The sequence below is a fragment of the Chionomys nivalis genome, chromosome 17 (assembly GCF_950005125.1).
Source record: "Chionomys nivalis chromosome 17, mChiNiv1.1, whole genome shotgun sequence".
In the NCBI taxonomy this organism is placed as follows: domain Eukaryota; kingdom Metazoa; phylum Chordata; class Mammalia; order Rodentia; family Cricetidae; genus Chionomys; species Chionomys nivalis.
The window spans coordinates 31,018,559-31,042,304 of NC_080102.1; the positions used below are offsets into that span (position 1 = coordinate 31,018,559).

The following is a 23,746-nucleotide window of genomic DNA, read 5'->3' on the forward strand; positions in this document are numbered from 1 at the left end:
AGCGCTGGAGGGGTCTGATGGCAGTGAGAGAAGCTGAATCCCTGCTGTCTCTGAGGAGAATGGCACGAAGGAGAAAAGCAAGAGGGAAGCCAGACAAGTCGAGGTGAAGGACGGACCCTACTCCACAGCAGCACAGCAGATACCGCCCCAACACACCACATATCAAAACCAGTTGCTTTTTTTTTTTTTTTCCACCATGTCACTTTGGAAATAAATGCTATATTCTCATTATTGTTAAGCTGGTTAGGATCACGGGTCAGGTGACCAGCTCCAGGTGCAATGATGCAGAAACCACCAAGGAACTCTCCTTACCATTCACGGTGATCGTCCCTGTAGTCTGTGGGACCCCAACCAGTGTCACTGGATATAAACCGGATTCAGCAGGAAGGGAAAGGGCTGCAGGGAGAGACTCGAACTCCACTCCGCTGGTGAGGAGCCCCTGCAGAAAGTGAAGGAGCACTGTGAGGCGACACAGCTCAGACCCATGTCGGACAGCCACTTCCTAATGAGCTCTGTGACAACCAGAATTCGGATGCCCAGAACCCACATAAATGCCAACAAGGTGTGAAGACTGACCTTTAATTTGAGTCTCAGAGGGACAAGGGATCCCTTAGAGCAAGCTGGCTAGTGACACTAGTCACAGTGGCAAGCTCTGGGTTTGTTTGGGAGACACTGCCTCAAAAATTAAAGGTGGAAGAACAATTGGGAAAGATTCCCAATATTAACCTAGGGCTCCACATGCACACGTGCGCGTACACACACACACATCTGTATACACACATACCTGAAAACACGCATATAGGCAGGTACACACAACACACACAAAGGTGAAAGACCTCAAGGACTGAATCCATGGAGTGGTATGCACAGGACTTTGCTTGAGTCCCACATGAAGAGACTATATAAAGGCCCTTCCCCTGACCACAGAGTGGGTGAGCTGTTCTGAGGGCCGTGACTACGGAGGGAGTGACACCTTCCACGGGGCTCAGAGTACTAACAGCAGTCTAAACATTTTTTTTCTTACTTAAACCACAGCCTGTATTAAACCTTGAGCCCTGACTTCCAGGTGACTATTTCAAATCTGTATTTAATCCATTTAGATCAATATGTGTGTAAATCAAAGGCTTGCCTGTAGATTCACATACTACTGAGTGCCAAGCCAAGACACAGGAATGACAATGCACGGCCTCCACACACAAGCTCAGAGACCTTAGCTAAACAGTGTTAAATCAGGCATACATCCGTGGACGTGGATGTGCAATGTTAAGCAAAAAAAAAGGTGTTTTCAATGACAACAGGTTTTTGGCCAAATGACCAGCGGCACATACCATGTTTTCCACACGGAGCTCAAACGGCATTGGGTTGTACACCATCAGCTGAACTTCACACACATCTCCCTGAACCCATTGGAAGTCTACAAAACACACAGAGAAGATCTCCAAGGTGAGTTGGTACAGGGACCACTTGCAAGAGGCCCAGAGCATGACTCCATGTTCCCTAAAACCTGGTCAGACATATTCCTGATTTATTGAAACAACCCACTACACACAATTGCCCCACAGGTGCTCTCTAAAGGAACAGCACTTACCTGCCACACCCAACACCATGTACACAATCAATCTGAGAGTGGGAGGTGTCTCTGAGTGGCCATAACTGAGGCTTGCATCCCACAGCACCACGCACACAACTGCCCCCAAAGGTCTCTGAATGGCTATCACTGACACACATTCTCTTACTTGAGCCAGAACAGTCCTGAGTCAATCTCTAAAGTTCCCACTCCCCAGATGACACAACCGGAGCCTGGGGTGACATTATCAGTATCTAAGGTCACACAATAGGAAGTGAGAGCTTCAGGGCCAGGCTACAGTCACAGCCAAGATGACCCCTGACGGTCCTGGCCTATCGGGGCCATTACTTTGTCCCTGAGACAACTGCTGACATTAGCACAAGGACTTACAAGGACATGAAGTCCTATCACAAATGACATGGAAACCCAGGAAGGTGGTGGCTCTCTGAAACAGGAGCATCAAGAGTGAAGCCAGGGTGGAAGATGGAAGGCTCTGTCTCAAAACAAAGAAACCAGGAGACTCTGCACCCTCCCAGGCCCCAGTCTAGCATCTGGGTTGTCCTGCCTCCTAGTTCGGCTCTTCCGGCTGCTCTTTGTGCATTTCTCCTAGGACACTGGTAAGCTTTCTTTTTCCCCTAAAGAACTGGTGAGGAAAAGTATCACCCCATTTGTTTAGATAAAAATGCCAGAAGGGAGATAAGGAAGATGGAGTGGGTTTTCTTCCCTGGGGTGGGAGTGCTGGGTCAGATGAAAACGTGGGACCATTTGCCCAGAGATGAAGAAGCATCTGGTGACAGCGACAGAGCATTAGCATGGTGACTCCTAGCACAGGGCAATCCAGCTGCATTGTCCCCGCTTCAGTTGGAGCAACTTGTTGAAGCTCCCAAAGTCCAGCTGAAGAATGGGAGGAGTGAGAATATGAGCAAAGAGGTCAAGACCATGCTGGAAGCACCCACTGAAACAGTTTACCTGAGCTAATGGGAGCTTGCCAACTCTGCCAGACAGGGAAGGAAACAGCATAGAGCCAAACATAGACCCTCTGAATGTGGGTGACAGGTGTATGGCTGGTGCAGACTGCAGGGCCACTGGCAGTGGCACCAGGATTTATCATTACTGCTTCTACTGGCTTATCCTCCTTGAGGAGTGGATGGGGGTGGGGGAGTAGGTGGAGGGGATGGGAGGAGGGGAGGGAGTGGGAACTGGGATTGGTATGTATAATGAAAAGAGGTAGTTTGTTTCCTTTTAAAAAATAAATAAATAAAATAAAATGCAAAAAAAGGTTAAAAAAAAAAATCTATGTGCGCAGAAGAGACTGAGGAAAACACTGCCCAGCCAGCAGGTTTGTCCAAGACACATGTGGCACAAGCCAACATCATACATAAGCTTACTTAAAATATTAGAGAATTGGCTTGTTTTGATTTTGTTTAGTTTTGAGTGGGGAACTCAACTGGGAGGCGCTCAAATGTGAACTTTGTAGACAGCACTGTTATATTAGGGTGTCAGGAGACTAGACAGGCTGACCGGCTCCACCAGCATGCATAGCTGCAGGGTGCTGAGACCACGGGTGTCAGCTTCCCCGCTTGCACAGTGGAGTGACCCCTTCTGCAGGAATGCCAGGGTAGCCCTCTGACAATGGAGCCTCATTTCAGCCCCAAATGCATATTTTGGGGTGAGAAAATGTAATTTATATTCTATGGCTCCTAATATCTTTCTGGAACTATCCTGACTAGTGGGTTCCTGCTGGAGACCCGAAGACTAAGTGTCTTTGGCTTAAATTTCAAATGTTTCTAACTGAATCTCCGATTGTAACAGGAAAGATGTCATAGCATCAGGACCGTGGTAACAGAGATGCCCCTGGGGTTGAGGGGTGGGGAGTCCTAAGAACATTTCCCCACTCCCTGTCATCCTTTGTGTCTGTCTGTGGCCTGCTGTACTATTCCCTGAGCTTCTTTGCAGAGAAGCCATGGTCCAGGTATCGAGTTGGAGATGGTAGGATGAAGAGTCTCCTAGGTTTTTTTTTGTTTGTTTGTTTTGAGACAGGGTCCTGTTTTTAAGTAGTCTAAGCTTGTGGAAGGATGAAGAAGTCAATGACCCAGTGCAGGAAGACCCCATCCTCTGTCTCCAATAAGATGAAAGGAGGCACTCCCATTAGAGGTTGTACCAGGGTCCCACCCAATGCAAAGAAACAACTGTCTTTCTCTCCTCCTGCCCATACTGTGTGCAGAGAGGGAAACATTATCTGTTCTTCCTGTGATGCACCTGATTAGACACTTCCTGCCACTGCCATCTGCTCTCCAGAACAGAGGATCAGTGGTAAAGAACCTATATCTGGAGCTGACTGATTGTTTGGGACAGGGTTTCTCTGTGTACCTTTGACTGTCCTAAAACTTGCTCTATAGACCACGCTGGCCTTGAACTCACAGATCCATCTGCCTCTGTCTGAGACTAAAGGCATAGACTACCAAGCCTGGCTGGAGGCTGACTTTCAAAACCAAGGACCAAGGTGGAATTTCAAAGACTCAAACACACGTTCTCAGGGATTTGCCAGCACTTGGTATCAGCTGTCTCCTCTTGAGACATTAGCCCATATCTCTTGCCTTACATCCTTCTTAATTGCGTCTCTCTCTCTCTCTCTCTCTCTCTCTCTCTCTCTCTCTCTCTCTCTCTCTCTCTCTCTCTCTCTGAAACAGCTCTTATGCAGCCTAGGTTAACCTCAAACTCACTATGTAGCCAATGATGGCTTTGAACTTCTGATCCTCCTGTGTCCTCCTCTCAAGAGCTGGGGTCACGAGCATTACCTAGTACATTCAGTGCTGGGGATCCAACCTGCTTCATGCATGCTAGGCAGGCACCCTACCAATGAGGTACACACCAGTTCCTCCTCTCTCACTGTCACAGGGAACATGTGGAGCCAAACCAGGACAGGTCACCCTGCTTCCTTAAGGCAAAGCCACTCTATGTCTACTCAGGCTTCTCCAAAGCCCATGGGGTCTGCTCTGAGATTAGTAATACCAGGGATGGTTGTTAACAGCCCCATAACTTCAAAGATTTACTTATATCTTACCCTGGTCTTCACTTCCCATGTGTTTGTGCTCTCCCCAAATGAGCTTGGACAGGAAAACATGTTTGGGGTAGGGACCTGTTCTCATACAAACAGTTCTCAACTCATACCCCAGTAAATCTGCTAGAAGTTGAAAATACCCTAAATCAAAAAAGCATTTAACCAGCCAGGAGGGTTAATGTGTGCCTGTAACACTGGCACTTCAAAGGCTGAGGCAGGGAGATCTGGAGTTCGAGGCCAACCTAGGCTGCATAATGAGTTTGAGGCCAGCCTAGGCTACATGGTGAAACACTAACTCAAGACAATATAAATGCATTCCACACCCACTAAGTATCACAGCTTCACCTAGCCTCCCTCAGGAGTCTGTGATGCATAACAGCCTATGCTTGAGCAGATCCATCCAACCCAAAGCCTACTACAGAACAAAGTGTTTAATGTACTAATATTGTAATGGCTTAGACATGGAGTGAGTGTGTCCCCAGGTTCAACTTTAGTCACTGTGACTAATGACTATGACCTTTGGGGAAGGACTTTTGTAAGAAGCGACAAGGACCAGTGTAGAGCCCATGTCTGGACCATAGTGGCTCGGTAAGAGGTCGACACACACATGTGCTCCTTTGCCATGTGATAACCCAGTCTTCATGGCTTCTAGACCATACATGAATCACCTTTCATAAAATAAGTCTCTGAAAATCAGACCAATGAGCAACTGCCAGTCTAAGACAACACATGAGATGAATTTCCAGGAGAGTGTGTGTGTAAACACGTACAAGTGTCTGCATACACAGAACTGGCCAGAAACTCAGTACTAAACCCCGGGAGGTTAAGTAGGACACCGACAGCGGCCTACCTATTTTCTTGGTGCGTTCCTCTCCACGGCTGTGCGGGATGATCGGCGAATAGATGAAGGGGCTCTTGGTGGACACGGTCTGCCCCAGCAAGCTTTTCACCTTCTGCGGCCGGAGGCTGGTAGGGAGGCTCAGCAGCTTCACGCACCTATCATTGCAAACAGAGTGCCGGCACTTGCCGTCAGGACACGCATTCCGGATCACATATGGAAAAGCAGACCCGTTGCTGCCCTGTGCTGTGGAGATCCTGCAGCTTTGGGTCTGCGGGTCAGGCCCTTCGCATGCTCCGGCAGATCATAGGTGGGCTGCATGTTGGGGCAGGCCAGATCCTAGCTTTGGTTCTGGGCCTGGGCAGCTGCAGGGTTAGTCCGCCAGCCAGTTCTCCCAACCAGAACAGTGACTCTTTGCAATGAACACTGGCAAGTAAAGATAATGGACAAAGGGGTTCCCGGCATGGCCCACTGTGTCCCACTGCAGCTTCCGTGATGAGAGTTTCCATTTTGTCCCTTTTTCCTTTTTTCTCTTAAGTTTTGTTTTATTGGCAGGGGTGCGGGGGCTACAGGGGCAGAGGGATGGGAAATGAATGGGATCAAGATAATACATGATGTAAAAGGCACACAGAATAGATGAAAAGAAAGTTTAAAAAAAAAAACAACTAGAAGATCAATGGGGAGCTCCCACTCCACAGGACCCAGCAGGCCAGGAAGGTAAGGTCCGTTCCGGTCCAGGGAGCATCAGTCTGATCCTTCTGTCACCTTCTCCAGTGCAAAGGTTCCCTCTACAAAATGAAGACCCCCTCACCCCAAGTCAAGCCTTGCCCAATGGACTGAGGCAAAGATGGAGTTTCCAGCTCCCTGCTTTGTTGCCTGCTGTTCCCTCCCCTGACAGGTCTACCCACAGCAAACATAAACCAGAGTCTAGGCAGGTGATCAGAAGACACCCTGGAGAAGGTGCACACGCACACCGTGCTGTTCTCAGAAACGGCAGCTGCACCCTGACCTGTGCTCGTGGCCATGAGTTAATGGCAGTAAAGATAAATTTAGAGGTGCCAAAATGTGCCAATGTCACACTAAGAAGAGAAATTTCAGCAGTTCCCCTTATTTTAACTTGACCAAGAATGAGTTCAAGTTTGAATTCTCCACTTCTCCCTGTGTCTTCCGTCAGCTGTGGTATCCGGCTTGTCGGGAGTCTGTCTGATGTGTGAGTCGGATCTGCCCTTATTGCCTGTGTCCCTGACAAAGGTCTTGCTCTGTATTTAACGGACAGCACAGGAAGTGTCACGCGGGGAAGGAGTGAGGGACACTTTACAGAAATATTTAACTGAGTTTCAAAGCAGAAGAAATTACCAACTCCGTCATGGAGAGCACAGCAAACATGCTATGAGAGATATATTCACGTAGTTTTCAACACGCATGGTAGATAGCAGTGGAACACGGTTGTTATTAACCAGTTGGCTGTTTGCAACAATGATTACCACAACATACACACATGGTGTTCTGAGTCAGGGGCATGGGACAGTACATAACTTAAGATTAAAGTTACGCATTCACGTATGTTGTGAACTTTGATTACGTGGGAAATCCAAAGCAAGTAAGATTGGTTATGACATGCTCTTAAAGGCTGGTTAAACAAACAGGCTGAGTACACAGCAGGACAGCAGGGTTAAGTGATCTAAGGAGTATTATTAACTCAGCTGAGAGGTCAAGCAAAAGCTCCAGTCTCTTTGAATGAAAGGTATTTTCATAAAAATGTACCTGCCCATCATGCTCAAGGTCATACAAGTCAGCTACAAATGGGTACCTGCTGGAAGCTGAGTATGTGCCACCCCTGTGTTACCCATTCCCCAGCACCATCTCTAACTCCTCGGAAGCTTCTTCCCTCGAGTGCTACTTTTACCTCCCCACTATCAACCAGGAACTGACAAAAGAGAGAGGAAGAGTAGCCCGCAGTGCCATTGATGGAAAGTGATGATGACCAGAAACACTAGCTCTAAACCACAGCACTGTGAGGCCTCTGGGACCAGACTGGCCTGACGGCTAAGATCAGGAGCACGCTAGGCTAGAACAGAGCAGACAAGGGTAAGGATGAGAAAGACCCAGGTGTTTCTGCCCCACCTCCTAGCCTCGGAGCAGGAAGGGAAGGCCACACATGCAGCAGCACCCAAGGGCTGACAAGTCCACACAGCCCTGTGGAGAAGCATTACATCAGCCTCCTGGTGCCTGTCATGGCAGCCCCGCAAAGCCAGATGCTGAGGAGGCCACAAACAAGACAACACAGCCTAGGTCATAGGCACTCACAGCAGGCCACTGTGGTACCTAGGATGCCACCCATTAACACCAGGCTGAGTGAGAGAGACACACTGTGCTGTAAGCAATAAGTCACCGCAAGGTCTCAGACACAGCCCAACCCACACTGACCAACTCATAGAGCTGATGTCACTTGGATGGACTATAGACCAGTGGCTCTCAACCTTCCTAATGCTGCAACCCTTTAATGCAACCCTCATGTTGTGGTGACCCCCAACCATAAAATTATTTCATTGCTACTTCATAACTGTAATCTTGCTACTATAATAAACTATAAGATAAATATCTGATATGCAGAATATCTGATATTCAGCCAACAAGGTGTCACGACCCACTGGTTGAGAACCACTAGAGGATTCCAGCCTACCCCATGCCAAGAGCCCCTGTGGCCCTGACAGGGTTCAGGTCACATGCAAGTGACACATGCACCACTCACAATAAGTGTGGATAGTACTTAGAAAATGAGGTTTACTCTCAAGATTCCTTCTCCAAGGACACAGCAGGACACACCCATCAGACTGTCTATCTGGGACCAGAATGGCCTCTCGGTTGTTTTGACTCGAACCATGAGAGGGCTGAGTACCAAAGCCTTGTCCAGCACTTGAGCCTGCTGCTCTCAGTAAATGCAGTAAACATGCTCCCAAAAGCTGAACTTCAAACTCAGTGTCCGAATCTTCGAAGCTGAGCACTGAGGTGAAAATTCATTGCTGACCGTGGGAAGCCCATGCTTCACACGCACCCCCCACCACGAGGACCCTGCCTGAGGCTAGAGCTCCTCTCAGATGGAGATTCACCCTGCAGTTGACAGAAGGACCCTCATTAAAATCTAGAGGACCTAGCAGTGGGACAACACATGCTGATGGCTTTGGGGTTCAGTGGCTGAACCTCAATCAGCTTTGGCTTAGGAGATCAGCAAAGAGGGGTGCTCTGGTGATACGTGTCGCTGGAAAGATGTTCCCTGTCTTTGGTCCCCAGTTTTCCTAAAGAGGGATATCCCTTGGAAGACAGACCCACCTTGACCCCGCCCCCTTCACCACCCACCCAATGGGAGGTGGAAGTTGAGAAGAGGTGGCCTGAGTTCTACAGGCAGTACATTTTCTGTGTTACTCTCCACGTGCTAACCCAGGCCCTCCCATGAAAGAGGCTTGTAGCGAGGGACAGCTCACACACCTGCCTCACCTGAGCCACGCCTACTACTCCGTTTTTCATCTGCCTGATATAAGTGTTCCTGTGCATTCTGAATACAGACAGGAAAGGGGGAGCACCCCTCAGATCTCTTACAGAGCACTGTGGGACTGCTTGAGGTAATGTTTTGATACCTTCATGGCACTGGCGCACACAGTAGGTCAGCAAAGTCTTCCCTCCTTTCCCGATCTTAAGACAATGATTATTTGTGAACAGACGATGGCTGTTGGTACAAATGGCAGTGCTGGACAGAGTGAGAGACGCTGAGTCTTAAGGCTGGGCTGGACAGAACCTCCAAGTCTGTGTACTTGAGGGTAGGGCAACTCAAGGTTCTCAGAAAAACAAACACTTTTTGTGTCATGCCACAGCCCCACTGAAAATAGAGTGTGGATGGGAATTCTAAGGCATCCTCCATCCAGACAGACAAACAGCTGGTTTGTTGCATATGTCCAAGGATTCTGAGGACAGTCAGTGAGAAGAATGACCCCGTACACTCATGACTCAACCTTTTCCCATCAAATGTCATTTTACAAAATGTGTTCCCTAGAAAAATCACCATTCAAGGCACCTGACTTAAAGTCCACATCATTGGTTCAGCCTGAGTCACTCCTGAACAAGGGATGCTGGATTCGGCAGGCAATGCTGCTGCGTCTAGAGAATCCAAGGGTTCAAGCATCCAGGATGGGACCATCTCAATATATTCCATTCGGAGATAGTTTACACTTCAGAATCCCAGGTCTCCTTGGTGTCCTGTGGCTGACAGGGACCAAGCTGAGCAACAGTGGAATGTGAACGAGGGCAGTGGGTACAAACATGTCACTTAAGATGGCATGGGAATGGGCTGGAGAGATGGCTCAGTGGTTAAGAGCATTGCCTGCTCTTCCAAAGGTCCTGAGTTCAATTCCCGGCAACCACATGGTGGCTCACAATCATCTGTAATGATGTCTGGCGCCCTCTTCTGGCCTGCAGACATACACACAGACAGAATATTGTATACATAATAAATAAACAAATAAATAAATATTTAAAAAAAAGATGGCATGGGAACTAATGGAGCCTTCTTCCTTTGTCTTCTCATTCTCCACCATGTCCATAGGAAGCATAGGTCAGCGTTTGGCCCACATTCCAGTTCAAAGCTCAAATTCAAAACCCCGGAGCCACTCTTGTGGGAAGGGCAGGTCTCTGCTGGTGTAGGTGCCCCTATTAGCTAATTCAGGAAGACACTGGTCATTGGATGATAGCTAACTACAAACAGAGCTGAGCCCTATACTGAATTCTTCTCAAATAATCCACAACACACTGGGGGTGGTAGTATGGGCCTATCATTCCAGGCACATGGAGACAGGAGGACCAGGAGTTCAAGGTCATCTTGGCTCCACTTAGTCCTCCCGCAGAGTTCTTTACTGATTGCCCTCTGATGCACCCAATGGCACTGAGGCAGTGACATCACTCCAAGATGACATCGTTCCTGACAATCAATGAACCCCATAAATGTCCAGGACCCTGCTCATCTTGACCACTGGGTACACATCTGATTAAGAGAATTTTGAATCAGACATGAACAGGGATGTGTTTGTCTCTTATTAACCTGCATCATAATTACTCAGAGCCACTCTGGGGTATGCCTAGTACATGCTTCCAAGGTGGGCCTTTTCCTGTAAGTTGCTAAAATGGTTTTATCAAGAACCAAGAAAGGGTCCAATGGAAAAAGGTAGGAACCATCTATTCTAAAAACAAGAAATCATAGTATTGAGGTATCTCCAAAAAAAAAAAATAGCTTGTATCTAACAATTCGACACAGCACCTCTGAAACCTGACTCGTGGATATGAGCTGTTTTTAAACAACTGACCGTGCATCAGAGCAGGGAGCTGCACTCCTCCATGTTCACACCACCAACTTACTGTTCATCAGAACAGGGAGCTACGCTCCTCCATGTTCACACCATCAACTTACTATTCATCAAAGCAGGGAGCTACATTCCTCCATGTTCACATCACCAATTTATCATGCATCAGAGAAGGGAGCTGTGGTCCTCTGTGTTCACACTACCAACTTACCATGCATCAGAGAAGGGAGCATTGGTCCTCCATGTTCACACCACCAAGCTCCCATCTCCCCAAGTCACTCACTTCCTCTGATGTTTTTAATATTTAAACCAATGAAGTCTGCCTTAGGCGTGAAGGTTACTACGGTTTGGATAGGAAGCATCCAAAGGCTCATGTGCTCAACCCCTGTTGAGAGGCTGCGGGCTCAAAACAGCAATTGCTCATTGGTGTGTTAACCCACTGATGAGTTCACAGTGGGCCTATTAAGAGCTGGGACCTGGGTGAAGGACACAGGCCACTAAAAATGTGTCCTTGAAGTGTGTATGTTGTCCCAATGCTCTGCCCACCTCCCCCACTTCTCTCTCTTTACTTCCCAGCTGCCAGGGGGTGAGCAGCTCTTCCCCACATGCCCCTCTGCTCTGATGCCTGACCACAGGCCCAGAAACAACACAGCCAAAGGAACATACACTGAAGCCTGAAATAATGAAAGCAAAATAAGCCTGTCCTACTGACAAACACTGACTAGTAGTTCCTACAGCCCAGTGGTCCTCAGCTCGTTTCTATGGAAACATGTTGGCCCAGTGCATAGTTTTTTACACTGGCTGTCATCAAGTGGAAACGGAGAACGCAGAAGTGACAACAGGGTTTGTCTGTGACTCTTCACAGATTTGCTGGGAAGAAAGAATCTTGAGGAAGGTTTGTCTAGATCAGGTTGGCCTGTGAGCATGTCTGTTGAGGGCTGTCTTGAAGTGGGCAGCACCATTCCCTGAGCTAGGGTCCTCAATGGTCTAAGAGCTGAGCACTGGGACACTCAGGTGTGGCACCAGGACCCACATCACAATAAGCAGACACAGAAGTATTAAGAAAGGCTTTCCTATTTCCAAGCCTTAAGTTTGAAAACTGAATCAAGCCCTCAATCCCAAGTCAAATATATTCCACTGTAAATCTCACTCATGGAAAAGCCCTAGAGAGACCTTTTCTTTTCAACTCCTGCCAAGGATGAACAACACACAGCCCTGCCTCAGACCTGCGGGTGGGATACTTCTAGCAGAAACATGGCCCCGGAGGGTGGGAATTTGGACTAAGGAAGCACCAGAGACTTTTGTTGTCTTCTGCTAGGAATAGGGCTCAGGAGGAGAGCAATTGCCTAGCATGTACAAGGTTCTGGATTCGAACCCCAACATCACAGAAAGGAAAGTTAACTTGGTTTCTTGGAATTGGGGGGGGTTGTTATAGTTATTATTTTGCTTTGTTTTGTTTTGAGGGTTTTTAAGACAGGGTTTTTCTGTGTAGCCCTGGCTGTCCTATAACTTACTATACAGAACAGGCTGGCCTCAAACTCAGGGATCCACCTGTCTCTGTCTCCTGAGTGCTGGAATTAAAGCTGTGCACCACCATGCCTGGCTAGAAAGTTAACTTGTAATCCTACCATTCAGGAGGCAGAGGCAAAAGAATAGGAAGTTCAGTGCCATCCTCGGCTATACAGTATGTTCGGAGCCAGCCTGGGCTACATGAGACCCTGTCTCCAATTTAAAAGAAAAAAAATTAAAGGAGAGGGAAAGAGAGAGAGACAGGGAGGGAGGGAGGGAGGGAGGGAGGGAGGGAGGGAGGGAGGGAGGGAGGGACTCAGACATGACCTGCCAGGGCTTCTGTGTCCAGCCACCCTTCCTGGGATTCCCAGGGCTGCACCCCAATCATTCTATCAGGCAGCTAAAACGGCCTCCAAGAAGAGGACAGAGAGTGGTGTGTCTGACACACAGCTCTGCATGGCCTCGAAAGAGCCTCACTAAAGTCACAACAGCAGCAGGCAGCTGCTATCCAGAGAGGATGAATGATACTGCCCTGGAGCACCTCAGGACTGTGCGGGGAGCCCAGGGCACGTAAGCACCAACAGATGTGCCCAAGACACCATGGGGAGATCCTAAAATTACACACCACTGTGACCCCAGAAAAATGCCATGTTGCTTCTCTTCAGCCCTCAAACAAATCTTTCTGAGATTCAGAAATTTCTCCAAAATCTGTGCCCAGTGGAGGACCCACGGGGCCTGCTTCAGGCTGGTGCAGCAGTGCAGGGCCTGGATATCCCAAGCAGTGAGGGATCCTGACTGCAGCCTCAAGGGAGTGAGCATAGACATGGGGAGGAGAGAGACCGCCTCTGCTCCTGAATAGCCAGCAGCAGGTCCAGGAGAGGGAGTCAGCCCACACCTGTGAGCAGGAGATGACCAGGTCTGGCTGCTTTCCATCCTGGACTAGAAATCAACAGGGTCCTGTCTGTCCCCAGCTCTACCGCGTGATAGGCATGGACCACAGCAGCTACAGGACAACACTGCCTCAGTTCTGTAAGATACTGTTGCTTCTAAGACCTGAGGTCAAGCTTAAGTAGCTCATGAGCCATAAAAATGGAGATGGGGTAGGGACTAGGAGGGATATGGGAAGACATGGAGATGGAAACGGGGTAGATATTTTCATATTTCATTGCATACATGTATGAAATTCTCAAAAATAAATAATAACATTTTTAAAGCGAAGTCATGAGCCAGAGAACTGGCAAAAGAAGCAGAGCAGTGCCCACACCCTGCCCACTGCCTCACCTGACAATGGGCAACTTGGTAAAGGGCACAGGAGGTAGCGTGAGGCCATCCGGAAGGGTGATGGGCTCCATCGTCCCGGGACACTTAGCTGTATAGTTCTCCAGGCTTTGAGTCACATCTTTCTTCTCTGAGGAGAAAACAAAACAGAATCTGGGTTCAGTAGGTAAAGTAGAAGAGGGTGGCTTTTGTTCAGCTTGACCCAGAGCAGTCCATACCAGTAAGGGAGGCTTCCATCAGAAGTAAAAGAGCGGTGACAGTGGCAGCTCCATTCCTTGAGATGCACCAGCAGCTGCCACCCTGAAGGTCCTGTGCATATGAGCTACGCCATCCAGGATGTGTATAGCACCAGGGAAATACAGCCTGACCAAGGGCCATAAAGCCGGCAGGCAGTTACTAAGCACCCAGCGCCACACAGGAACCAGTCCCTACAGTTTGTCCATCTGAGAAACATGGAAATAGACGGCCAATAAACAAAGTCTCTGCTGCTGCTAGTGAGCTTCACAAGGTAAACCTGCTTGCTGCAGCCACTGCTACACAGACACGCACACACACACACATGTGCACACACACATCGCTTGTCACTGGGGAAGGAAAAGAGGACACAACACAGGTGGTGAAGGCTCTCCAAGAGAGCGCAGATGGTTCCCTCCCAATACTGCATGTGAAAAGTCTGGCAAGAGGAGAAAGCAGCTTGTCAAAGGCCCTGTGTTTGACTCTGTATCCGTGGTGTCCTCACTATGGTGTTTTAAAGACTTAAGAGAGGGGGGACAGGGGACAAGGGAGCTTATGCCTTCTAGAAAAACACCAGAAGTCAGTCAGAAGGGATGGCCAAATGAGACCTGGGTTCAGGTCGAGAGCTTGGCCTTCCCCAAGCCCTGTGCATCTCTGTCAGGAAGTACGCCTCCTGTACAGTCTAGCTGTCCTAATGTAAAAGCAGTGACTCCTTTAACAAACATGTGTGAGCTCCTCAGGACAAGGTGACACACCTTAGGGCAGCAACCTGCAGACACCAGCACTGGGCACACCTTCAACATCACTGTCTTGTAAGCGCACTTGGAGAAACACAAGACAACGGGCAGAGATTGGACTATGCGGGCTGGGAACCATGAGTCCTAAAAGTCTAGTCAAGAACTCCCCTATTGCTAGAAGCCCATCTACATGGTCTCTGTGGGAAGCAGAAATGAAAAGGATCACTCCAGCTCCAGAAGATCCAATGCCCTTTTTCGGACTCCGCTGATGCCCACATACATGTTACACACAGACCAAGTCAGAAACAGAAATAGAAACTTTAAAAAGTAAAAAGTTCCTAAATGATCAAATAACCCACAACTTAGAGTCTTCCGAAGGACTCAAGGAACCAAGCTGCTCCATGTTGGAAACAAAGCCTGGCTTAGGAGTCTCAGAGCCAACCAGTACTGTGCCACTCTTGGCAAAGGCTACTCCGGTGGAGAAGGAAGAGTCTTACTCTGATGCCCAAGAGTCCAAGCACATGCTAGCACACACGTGTGGTGTCAACAACCATTCGACTGGTGAACTAGGGTGTGTCACTCACTGAGCCTTTCTATCAGCATCCCTGCTACTTGCTTCAGATAGGCATTTTCCTGGGGGTGGGGGCTTTCTATGGAGAACCCCAATATCCATGGGTGCCCCTGGCTATAGCAGAGCAGAATTGTCTTTCAGGGCCTGGTGACATCTCGCACATATGTTTCCCTTTTCAGTCACTGCTGTGCTGTGTCTCTGAGAACTCATATGGGAAACCATCCAAAATGCAATGATGTTAGAAACTGGGGCTTTAGAGAAGCATCAAGTCTTAAGGACCTAGGGAAGGGACTTGGCCCTCTCAATCCCAAAGACTAACCACAGGTGAGGCCTGGCCATAAGTATCCCATGAGACCACATGGAGGGGAGAGCTCAAAATCCTGGTGGCTCCTGGCATCTCCCACACAAGCCAAGCTACAGGAAATCATGACAAATCTTAACTCTCCCACAGCTCATGATGCCTTAATTTATCACACACAAAAATCAATATCTCATTTTGTTTTGATCAGGAGTTTCAACAACAATGCCAGTCAAATGAGGAGCCCCTAATGCCCTCAAGAACTATGTTTTCCACCCCAGAATTTAAAGAACTCATGCAAACAAAAGAACATTTTTAATAGAAACTAGTTATCACCTAATTATAGCATTCCTATGAGAGGAGAAAATGTGATTGCCGAACTCTTGATGGGAAACTGTTCACGGGCCACTGGGCACTGCCATAGTTGGTGCTGGCATGGAAGACCAGCGCACCATGATTTCACAGCTCATCTTGTTCTTTCTAAGTAATAACCTGAGACAGCCATGTCTGCATTAGGTCAGCTATGGAATCTTCAAGGGGAGGAAGAAAGCCATACGTCTTTTCCCCAATTCTTGGGGGGGGGGACAAAAAAAAACAAGGAAAAACAAACAGTACGATCATGGCTGACACACCCTGAAACCCCACATTTGAGTCAAGTTCAGAGGAACATGGCTGTGTTTCAACACCGTGACATGGTTATAGAGAAGAGCCAATGGGCCTCCAGTTGGCACGGTACTGCAGAAAACAATGTGGTGCCTCTTCAAACCACAGTCACATCTGCATGAGATCCTTGCCTGTGCAGACAACCCTCGGGGATGAAGGCAACACCTTGTCAGGACACTCACCCCAAGTTGCCAATGCTCAGGATATACAAACAACCTAAAGAATTAGATAGAGGATGTGGTATGTAGAAAAGTACACCGAGGACGGTTTGGGGAGGTGCCAAAAGGACCAGAATTTAGTTCCACCCATGTAAGGTGGTTCACACTGCCTGTAACTCCAAATCCAGAGAATCCAATGCCCTCTTCTGAGTACTATATACAAATGACATACACTCATATAGATGCACATGTAAATAAAAATAACATCTAAAAAAACCACATAAATGGCAGAGTACACCTGTAATCCTGGCACTCGAGAGATGGAGGTGAGAAGATCCCTGGGGTTTAGCAGCCAACCAGGCAGGCAGCTCCAGACTTAGCGAGACCTCCCAACCTCAAAATAAATAAGGTGGAAAAACAATATCAACTGCTAGCCTCTGCATTTGAACAAGCACACACACACGTGTGTGCACACACACAAATGCATCCATACATACATCAAATAAATAAACAAATAAATGAATAATAAGGCCACACTGGAATATTATTTGGCTTTAAAAAGGGCATCCTGCCGGGCGGTGGTGGCGCACGCCTTTAATCCCAGCACTTGGGAGGCAGAGGCAGGCGGATCTCTGTGAGTTCGAGACCAGCCTGGTCTAGAAGAGCTAGTTCCAGGACAGGCTCCAAAACCACAGAGAAACCCTGTCTCGAAAAATCAAAAAAAAAACAAAAAACAAAACAAAAAAAAATAATAAAAATAAAAAGGGCATCCTGCCATTTGCCAAAATATGGATGGACCTGGACATTGTGCCAAGTGAAATTAGAAGCACAAAGAAGATGCTACATAATCAAAGGAGAAAGAATGACTCAGAGGTTGTCTTGAAGGAGAGCAGAGCGAAGGTCAAAGGGTGCAAAGACAAGCATAATAAAGAGCATGGAGAGCCGGGTGCCCATGAGGAGTGAATTAATATGGTGTATTAGGGATTTTCATTAGGCATGTTTTAACTGTTCTGACTCAAGAAAAGTCAGCACATAAATTGGCAGATAGATGCATCTTCTTTTAACCACTTTACTGCCTACAGCATCCCTTAGCACCTGTTGTAAGCCTCAGATACATACAATAAAAAGGAGGGTAAGTTTCATAATTCCTCTAAGGTGGCAGCTTTAACATCCCTTTGTTAAAATAATTAAAATCAATAAGAGCATAGAAGAGGTTGATGAGGCGGCAAACCTATTGAGTAAATTGACATCTATGGACCACTAGAGCCATCATTGGAGAATCCGGATGCTTCTCACCACTCTGGGCAATTCTCTGAGACACACCAGACATCCTGCCACAAACAAGTTTCAGTAAATTTTAAATGCCTAAAATCACACAGAGTATATTCTCTAACCACAACAATATTAAAATAGGAATCCATAAAAGCAGAGTTTAAAGTCCCTAAGTGCCCAAAGTCAACTAGAATTCCTGTATACACTCACAAGATACACACACATTCCAGAATGCACACACATGTATGCAAGACACACAGACTCCCATGGGCATTCAGACACACTCACAAGGCACATTCCCATAGACACATACACACACAAAACACACGCGCACGCGCACACACACACACACACTCCCATGGACACATACAGTGACATTCTTAAAATCATCTTATCTGGATGGAAATATAAACAGACTGTGGTGATTTGAATGAGAATGGCCCCCATAGGCTCATATATTTGACTTCTTGGTCCCCAATTAGCAGAACTGTTTAGGAAGGATTAGGAGGCATGTCGTCCTTCTTGGAGTAAATGTGGCCTTGTTGGAAGAAGTGTGTTTGCTAGGGGTAGGCTTTTAGGTTTCAAAGCCCATGCCATGCCCAATGTCTCTCTCTCTCTCTCCTCTCTCTCTCTCTCTCTCTCTCTCTCTCTCTCTCTCTCTCTCTCTCTCTCTCTGCCTGCTGCCTTTGGGTCGGGATGTAAAGCCCTCAGCTACTTCTCCAGCACCATGCCTGTTGGCTTCCCACCATGATGATCATGGACTAACCCTCTATAACTGTAAGCTAGCCACCAAGAATTACCTTGGTCATGGTGTTTCTTCACAGCAGTAGAACAGTGACCAAGACACACACCATGTCAAATTCAAGATGCCCAGAAGTGCCTTAGAGGGAACTGCATAATCAAAATACACACTGGAGAAAGATGTTATCTTCAACAAATGATATTGGAAAATTGGATATTTATGTGAACAAGAATGAAACTCATTGTCTCTCCCTTTGCACACAAATCAACTCCAAATATATCAAAGATATCAACGTTAGACATGAAGCTTTGAAACTTCTGGAAGAGTGCATAGGGAGTACCCTTCAGGACACATGCTCAGGTAAGGGTTTTCTGAATAGATCTCTGGCCACACAGGAAACGGGACCAAAAATCCTCAAGTGGGACTCGTGAAATTAAGAGACTGTGCAGTGAAGGCAACTCCATCGACTGAAGAGGCAGCCTAGGAAATGGGAAAAGCTCTGCCAGCTGGACACCAACAGAGGATTCGTGCCTAGAATACACAGGGCACTAAAAACTAAACCAGAAAAGAAACCAGCCAATTAAACAGTGAACTGTGGAACTGGACAGGACTCAGAAGAAGAAATGAGAATGGCTAAAAAAAAAATATTTTTAAAGTCTTTACCAACCTTAGCCATCAGGGAAAGGCAAAGAAAAGCTTTTGTGAGACTTTATCTCCCTACAGTCAGAATGGCTAGGGCTAAGAAAACAAGACAGCAAATGACGGTGAGGATGCAGGGACCAGCGAACCCTGGTGCGCTGTCGGGGAAGTGCAGACTGGTGCAGTTGCTATGCTGCAGCAGTTCCTCAAAAAAAAAAAAGTAGAAATTTCTAAGATGGATGTTTTCACCAAGAGAAAAATAAGAAGGTGCAGAACATTCATTCCTGTAAATGATATTTGTGAAATAAAATGTGAGATTGTGTCAGAAAAAAAAAAAGTAGAAATCAATCGAGCATGCACAGTACCTATTACACAATGGAATTTCATTCGCTTATAAAGAAGAATGAAATTGTGAAAGCTGCATGTAAGTGGATAGAGCTGGGAGACAGTGTACCGAGCAAGGTAACCCAGACCCAGATAAACCAAGGTCATATGTTCCCACTCAGCTGTGGCTCTTAGTATTAAACCTGTAGAAGCCAGGAAAGGCAGATCTCAGAGAATGGTAGAGTTGAAGATGATATGAAGGGAATAAGGAGGAGAGAAGTTTAGGTTGGGAGAGAAGTGAGAAAGTAGGACAAAGGAAGGAGTCAGGAAGAAACAACTAACAGTCGGAAAGCTTAAAAATGTACTATTTTAAGTTCCATTCATAGGCAGAAAGACAGACAGACAGATAATTTAAAGAGTATAACTAAAGTTACCATACATAGGGGAACATGCTCCTTTCAAAAGACATAGCTTGCCAAATAAAAAGGTCAATGCTTGGTATGTCCCAGGGATGCCCAAAACAAAACAATCTATATCATTGTTCTTGATTACCCACCAGAATTTGATATTAAGGCCTGACTGCTGAAGACAGCACACACTCTGATCACAGGACATGAAGAAATCAAGTCCATGCTGACCAGGAAGTTTCCTTCCTATTGGCTGGCTTTCACAGTACTAGATGGTGCTATTGAGGCTGCTGGGGAGCAAAGTCATCAATAGTCTTGCCTGTGAGCTACAATGATGACCCAGTGGCAAGAGAGTCGCGTGGGTGCAAGAATGGCAAAAACGCTATGGGGGTAACCTACCACTTTCTGTAAATCAAAGGCCAGCTCCACCGGAGGAAACATGTCTGCTGCAGTAAATCTGGCCAAGAACCCATGGCTGGAGCACTCGCAGGCCCCAGAGTTAATCTACTACTATCATTCTGCTGAGTGAACATGATATCAAACTGTCCTCTAAATCTTTACCTTCTGTACCATGAAGATCAATACAGCACTCAGTCCTTGTCTTAGTCACTGCTTTATTGCTGTAAAGAGACACCATGACCAAGGCAACTCTTAGGAAAGAAAGCATTCACTGGACGCCTGCTAATAGTTTCGAAGGTTCAGTTCATTATCATGATAAGAAACATGGCAGCCTGCAGGGTGGCACTGGAACAATAGGTAAGAGCTATATCCTGATCCATAGACAGACAGACACCTCAAAGCCCACCACCAGCGACACACTACTCCAGCATGTTACACCTACTCCAGCAAGGCCATACCTACTACTTCCAATTCTCAAACAGTGCTACTCTCTGAAGACTAAGCATAAGAATGGGGGCCGTTCTTATTCAAACCAACACAGTCCTCATCAGAGAGGCTTCTGTATAGAGTAGATAGCAATTCATGCAGAAACTCACAACTGGTTAAAGCACAGAGAATAAGTGTCAACAGATGTTCAGCCACAAATGAGACACACACACTCCAAGGCTTAAAAGACATCACAGAAGGGAAGAGGAGGATTGCGAGGGTCAGAGGTCAGGGAGGACCAGCATGAAACAGGGGCTTCTGACAGGCCCACTTCACTCATGAACTCAAAGCAGCTGTTTTGCTTGCACAGTTTCAAGCCAGTCATGTTCTGTCCTGGAGCAGGGAGGCCCTGTGAATCCCCACCCCTGAGAAGTTGTTGTTGCTGATGGCTTCAGGGGAATGGACAGTCTGTTTTCTTCGAGGGTTTGGCTCTTGGTAGGCAGAACACACTTCCAGAGGATAGCCCCACACCCAGGAGTATATGGGCAGTACATATTGGACTCTATGAGTAATTTTTTAAAAAAGGACAGGAAGTAAGGGGATTGGGGAGGTAGAATGAATCTGAGAGGAATTAGGAAGAGGAGTGGAGAAAAACAGATGAATATAACCAAAATCAATATAAATTCTTAAAGAAGTAATTAAATATATTTTAAAATGATTCTTAGGAAAAAAGAGTACAAAGTCAACTATTTAACTATATACTATAAAATCCAGGAAATAAATAAAATTATACTCAAACTAAGTACAGAGAAAATAACCAATGAAGTGGAAGATAAGGAAATCAGCACAGAAGTCAGTTTCTGTGCCAGTGAGATGCTTGCCACCAAGACTGGTGGCCTGGGCTAGATCTCTGGAGTCAACAAGGGGAGAAGAGAAAAACTGGTTTCACAAAGTTGTCTCTGACCTCTGATGTATGCACACCCTGGTATGAAGGCATGTGCATATGTGCACACAGTTAACTGATTAATTAACTCATGTAAAAAATTTAGTTTGTAAAACCATTAATAAACCTTTAGGAGAGAACTTCAAATCACATCCCTAAGAATAAGAATAGACAGGGACAAACACATACACACATACACACACACACACACACACAAAACCATACATGATCTCAACACGTAGTTCAGTTTGTCCCTAAATTCACAATCCTCCTGCCTCAGCCTGTAAGGAAGTGCACCACCCCTGACTTAAACAACGTACATGGCAAGAAAAATGAACTCAGCTTTGCTTCCCTCTGCAGCAGGACAGGCCACCTTTAAGGAGGAAAAAGTTACCTGTCACCATGAAAAAGATTAATAATACGACAGCCAGGGAGGCACCTAAAGCCTGTCGAGAAAACGAGAAAACAAGCCTCTTACTAACAGAATGCTGATGGGATCAGATGAACGTGCTCGTGGCGTGTGAACCACCTCCCACGGACATTTCTCTACATCTGTTCTTCACTTATCTACAAGGCAATAGACTGGAGGCCCCGATAAGCCATCATTCAAGCTACCAAGAGATTCAATATTCCTCTGTTCCTTTTAAGTATACAAACACATTCTACCAAAGCAAAAGGCAATTATGTTAAGCTGCCAGCTTATTACATAATTATCCATTTACACCGCTACCTAGGAAAACTTTTAAGCTCTCTAGAGGTTTTCATATTGCACCAGAAAAGAGGAAACACCCAACAAAGACTCAGTAAACAAGTGGAATCTGCAAATCTGCCATGCAGTACTGGTCAGGTAAAACCGCAGTATTGTTACAAAATATAAACTGACCCAACCATGTACAGTAACAACTATTAAAGGTCTTTAATAATACAAAAATGTCTGTTGTGTCATGTTTAAATCAGGTGTGGTGGTTGAGTGCCCTTCTACAGGCTCATGTATTTGAACACTTGGTCCCCAGATGGTGTCTGTTTGGGGAAGTTGTGGAAATTCTAGGACGTGGAGCCTCATTGGAGGAAGCAGGGTTTATAGCCTTGCCCCACTTCTGGTTTCTTCTGCTCCCTGTATGCAGCTGAGATGTGATCTCTCGATCTCCTGCTCCCATCACTCATGCCAGGCACTGTACTGAACACCCTGCACGTATCTCCTCCAGCTGTCTCTGGACATCTGTGTCTCTTAGAGCAAGGCTAAGGAAAGCCAGAGCTATTCCTGGTCTACGGAGAAAGAAAATGAAATGTGAAAAGATTCTCCCAATTCCATATGACATCCGCCTCCCCGTCACAACCTCTTGTTTCTAAACATGCACAGTCCTCTCCCTTCCTTCCAACTACCCCATACATTGCTCACACTCCCTTACCCAACACTGAGAGCTATGAGAGTGAGAGGGCGAGCCCACTCTCCACAGGTGCTCGGGCTCTTCGACAACAGCACACCATCCTGCCCCCTTTGTCTCATTACATGCCTGGTGGAGTCTCACTTAATACAGTTCGAGACACAATTTGAGGAAAGGCAATGTTAAATTAACTTGGTTCCATAAGCATCGGTCACTTTCTGGGCACAAACACTGACAAGTGAGGTAAGATGAAAGGTAAGTGTGGTCCCTGTCCCCAGGAGCCCCTAACCTGGTGAGGAAGTCAGAGGGGATGTAGCAAAAAGAGAACGAACAAAAACAAGAAGGTACACAGGAAGATGCGGCTGACTTCTTCATAACAGGGGAACCGGGAGCAAGGACAAGGGCTGAGCCCACTAACAGGAGCAGTGTACAAACCACACACCACACTTTGAGAATGAGAGTGTCGGAATACATACAGTGCCCGAGGGATGGCTGGGAGCATAATAAATTAGGCTAAAATGATGGTACAAGTGACTCATGAACATCTTTGAGATGGCAGTCAACAGGTGAGGGGCTGTTGCTGCAGACTCCAGTTGCATGCTCAGCTCACATGCCAAGGGGATGGCTCCAGCTTCGCTGTGAACGCTGACTAGAAGGAATAGATCCAGGAAACGGGATGGTGATGTTAGGAGGCCACCGCCCTGACTCGAGTAGCATGGCTGAATGGCTGACCCTGCGCTGTGACTTCAAAGCAGGGAAGAATTATCCCAAAGGACAGAAACTGAAATGGTAGAACAACCACAGTGAGCCAACAGAAGACACAGAACAGGACAACAAGGTGACGCCAAGAAGTTTAAGGTTCTAAGAACAAAAACCTGATGGCACCCTTGACGAAAGCCAGAAATACAGGGAGGAAAGGTAGGCCCTGGGAGAAGACAGCCCTCAGC

The 23,746-nt window shown here is 46.9% G+C and overlaps 1 protein-coding gene across 2 annotated transcripts in view; it reads right to left on the reverse strand.

Moving 5' to 3' along the window:
• Trappc9 (trafficking protein particle complex subunit 9) overlaps positions 1-23,746 on the reverse strand; it is a 432,805-nt gene that overhangs the window by 338,083 nt on the left and 70,976 nt on the right. For both annotated transcript variants that reach the window (XM_057792283.1, XM_057792282.1), the window contains 4 exons: positions 13,605-13,731; positions 5,479-5,624; positions 1,329-1,414; positions 313-439 (listed from right to left, as the gene is read on the reverse strand). In XM_057792283.1, coding sequence (XP_057648266.1) covers positions 313-439; positions 1,329-1,414; positions 5,479-5,624; positions 13,605-13,731 — 486 coding nt within the window. The remainder of the gene's footprint in view (positions 1-312; positions 440-1,328; positions 1,415-5,478; positions 5,625-13,604; positions 13,732-23,746) is intronic.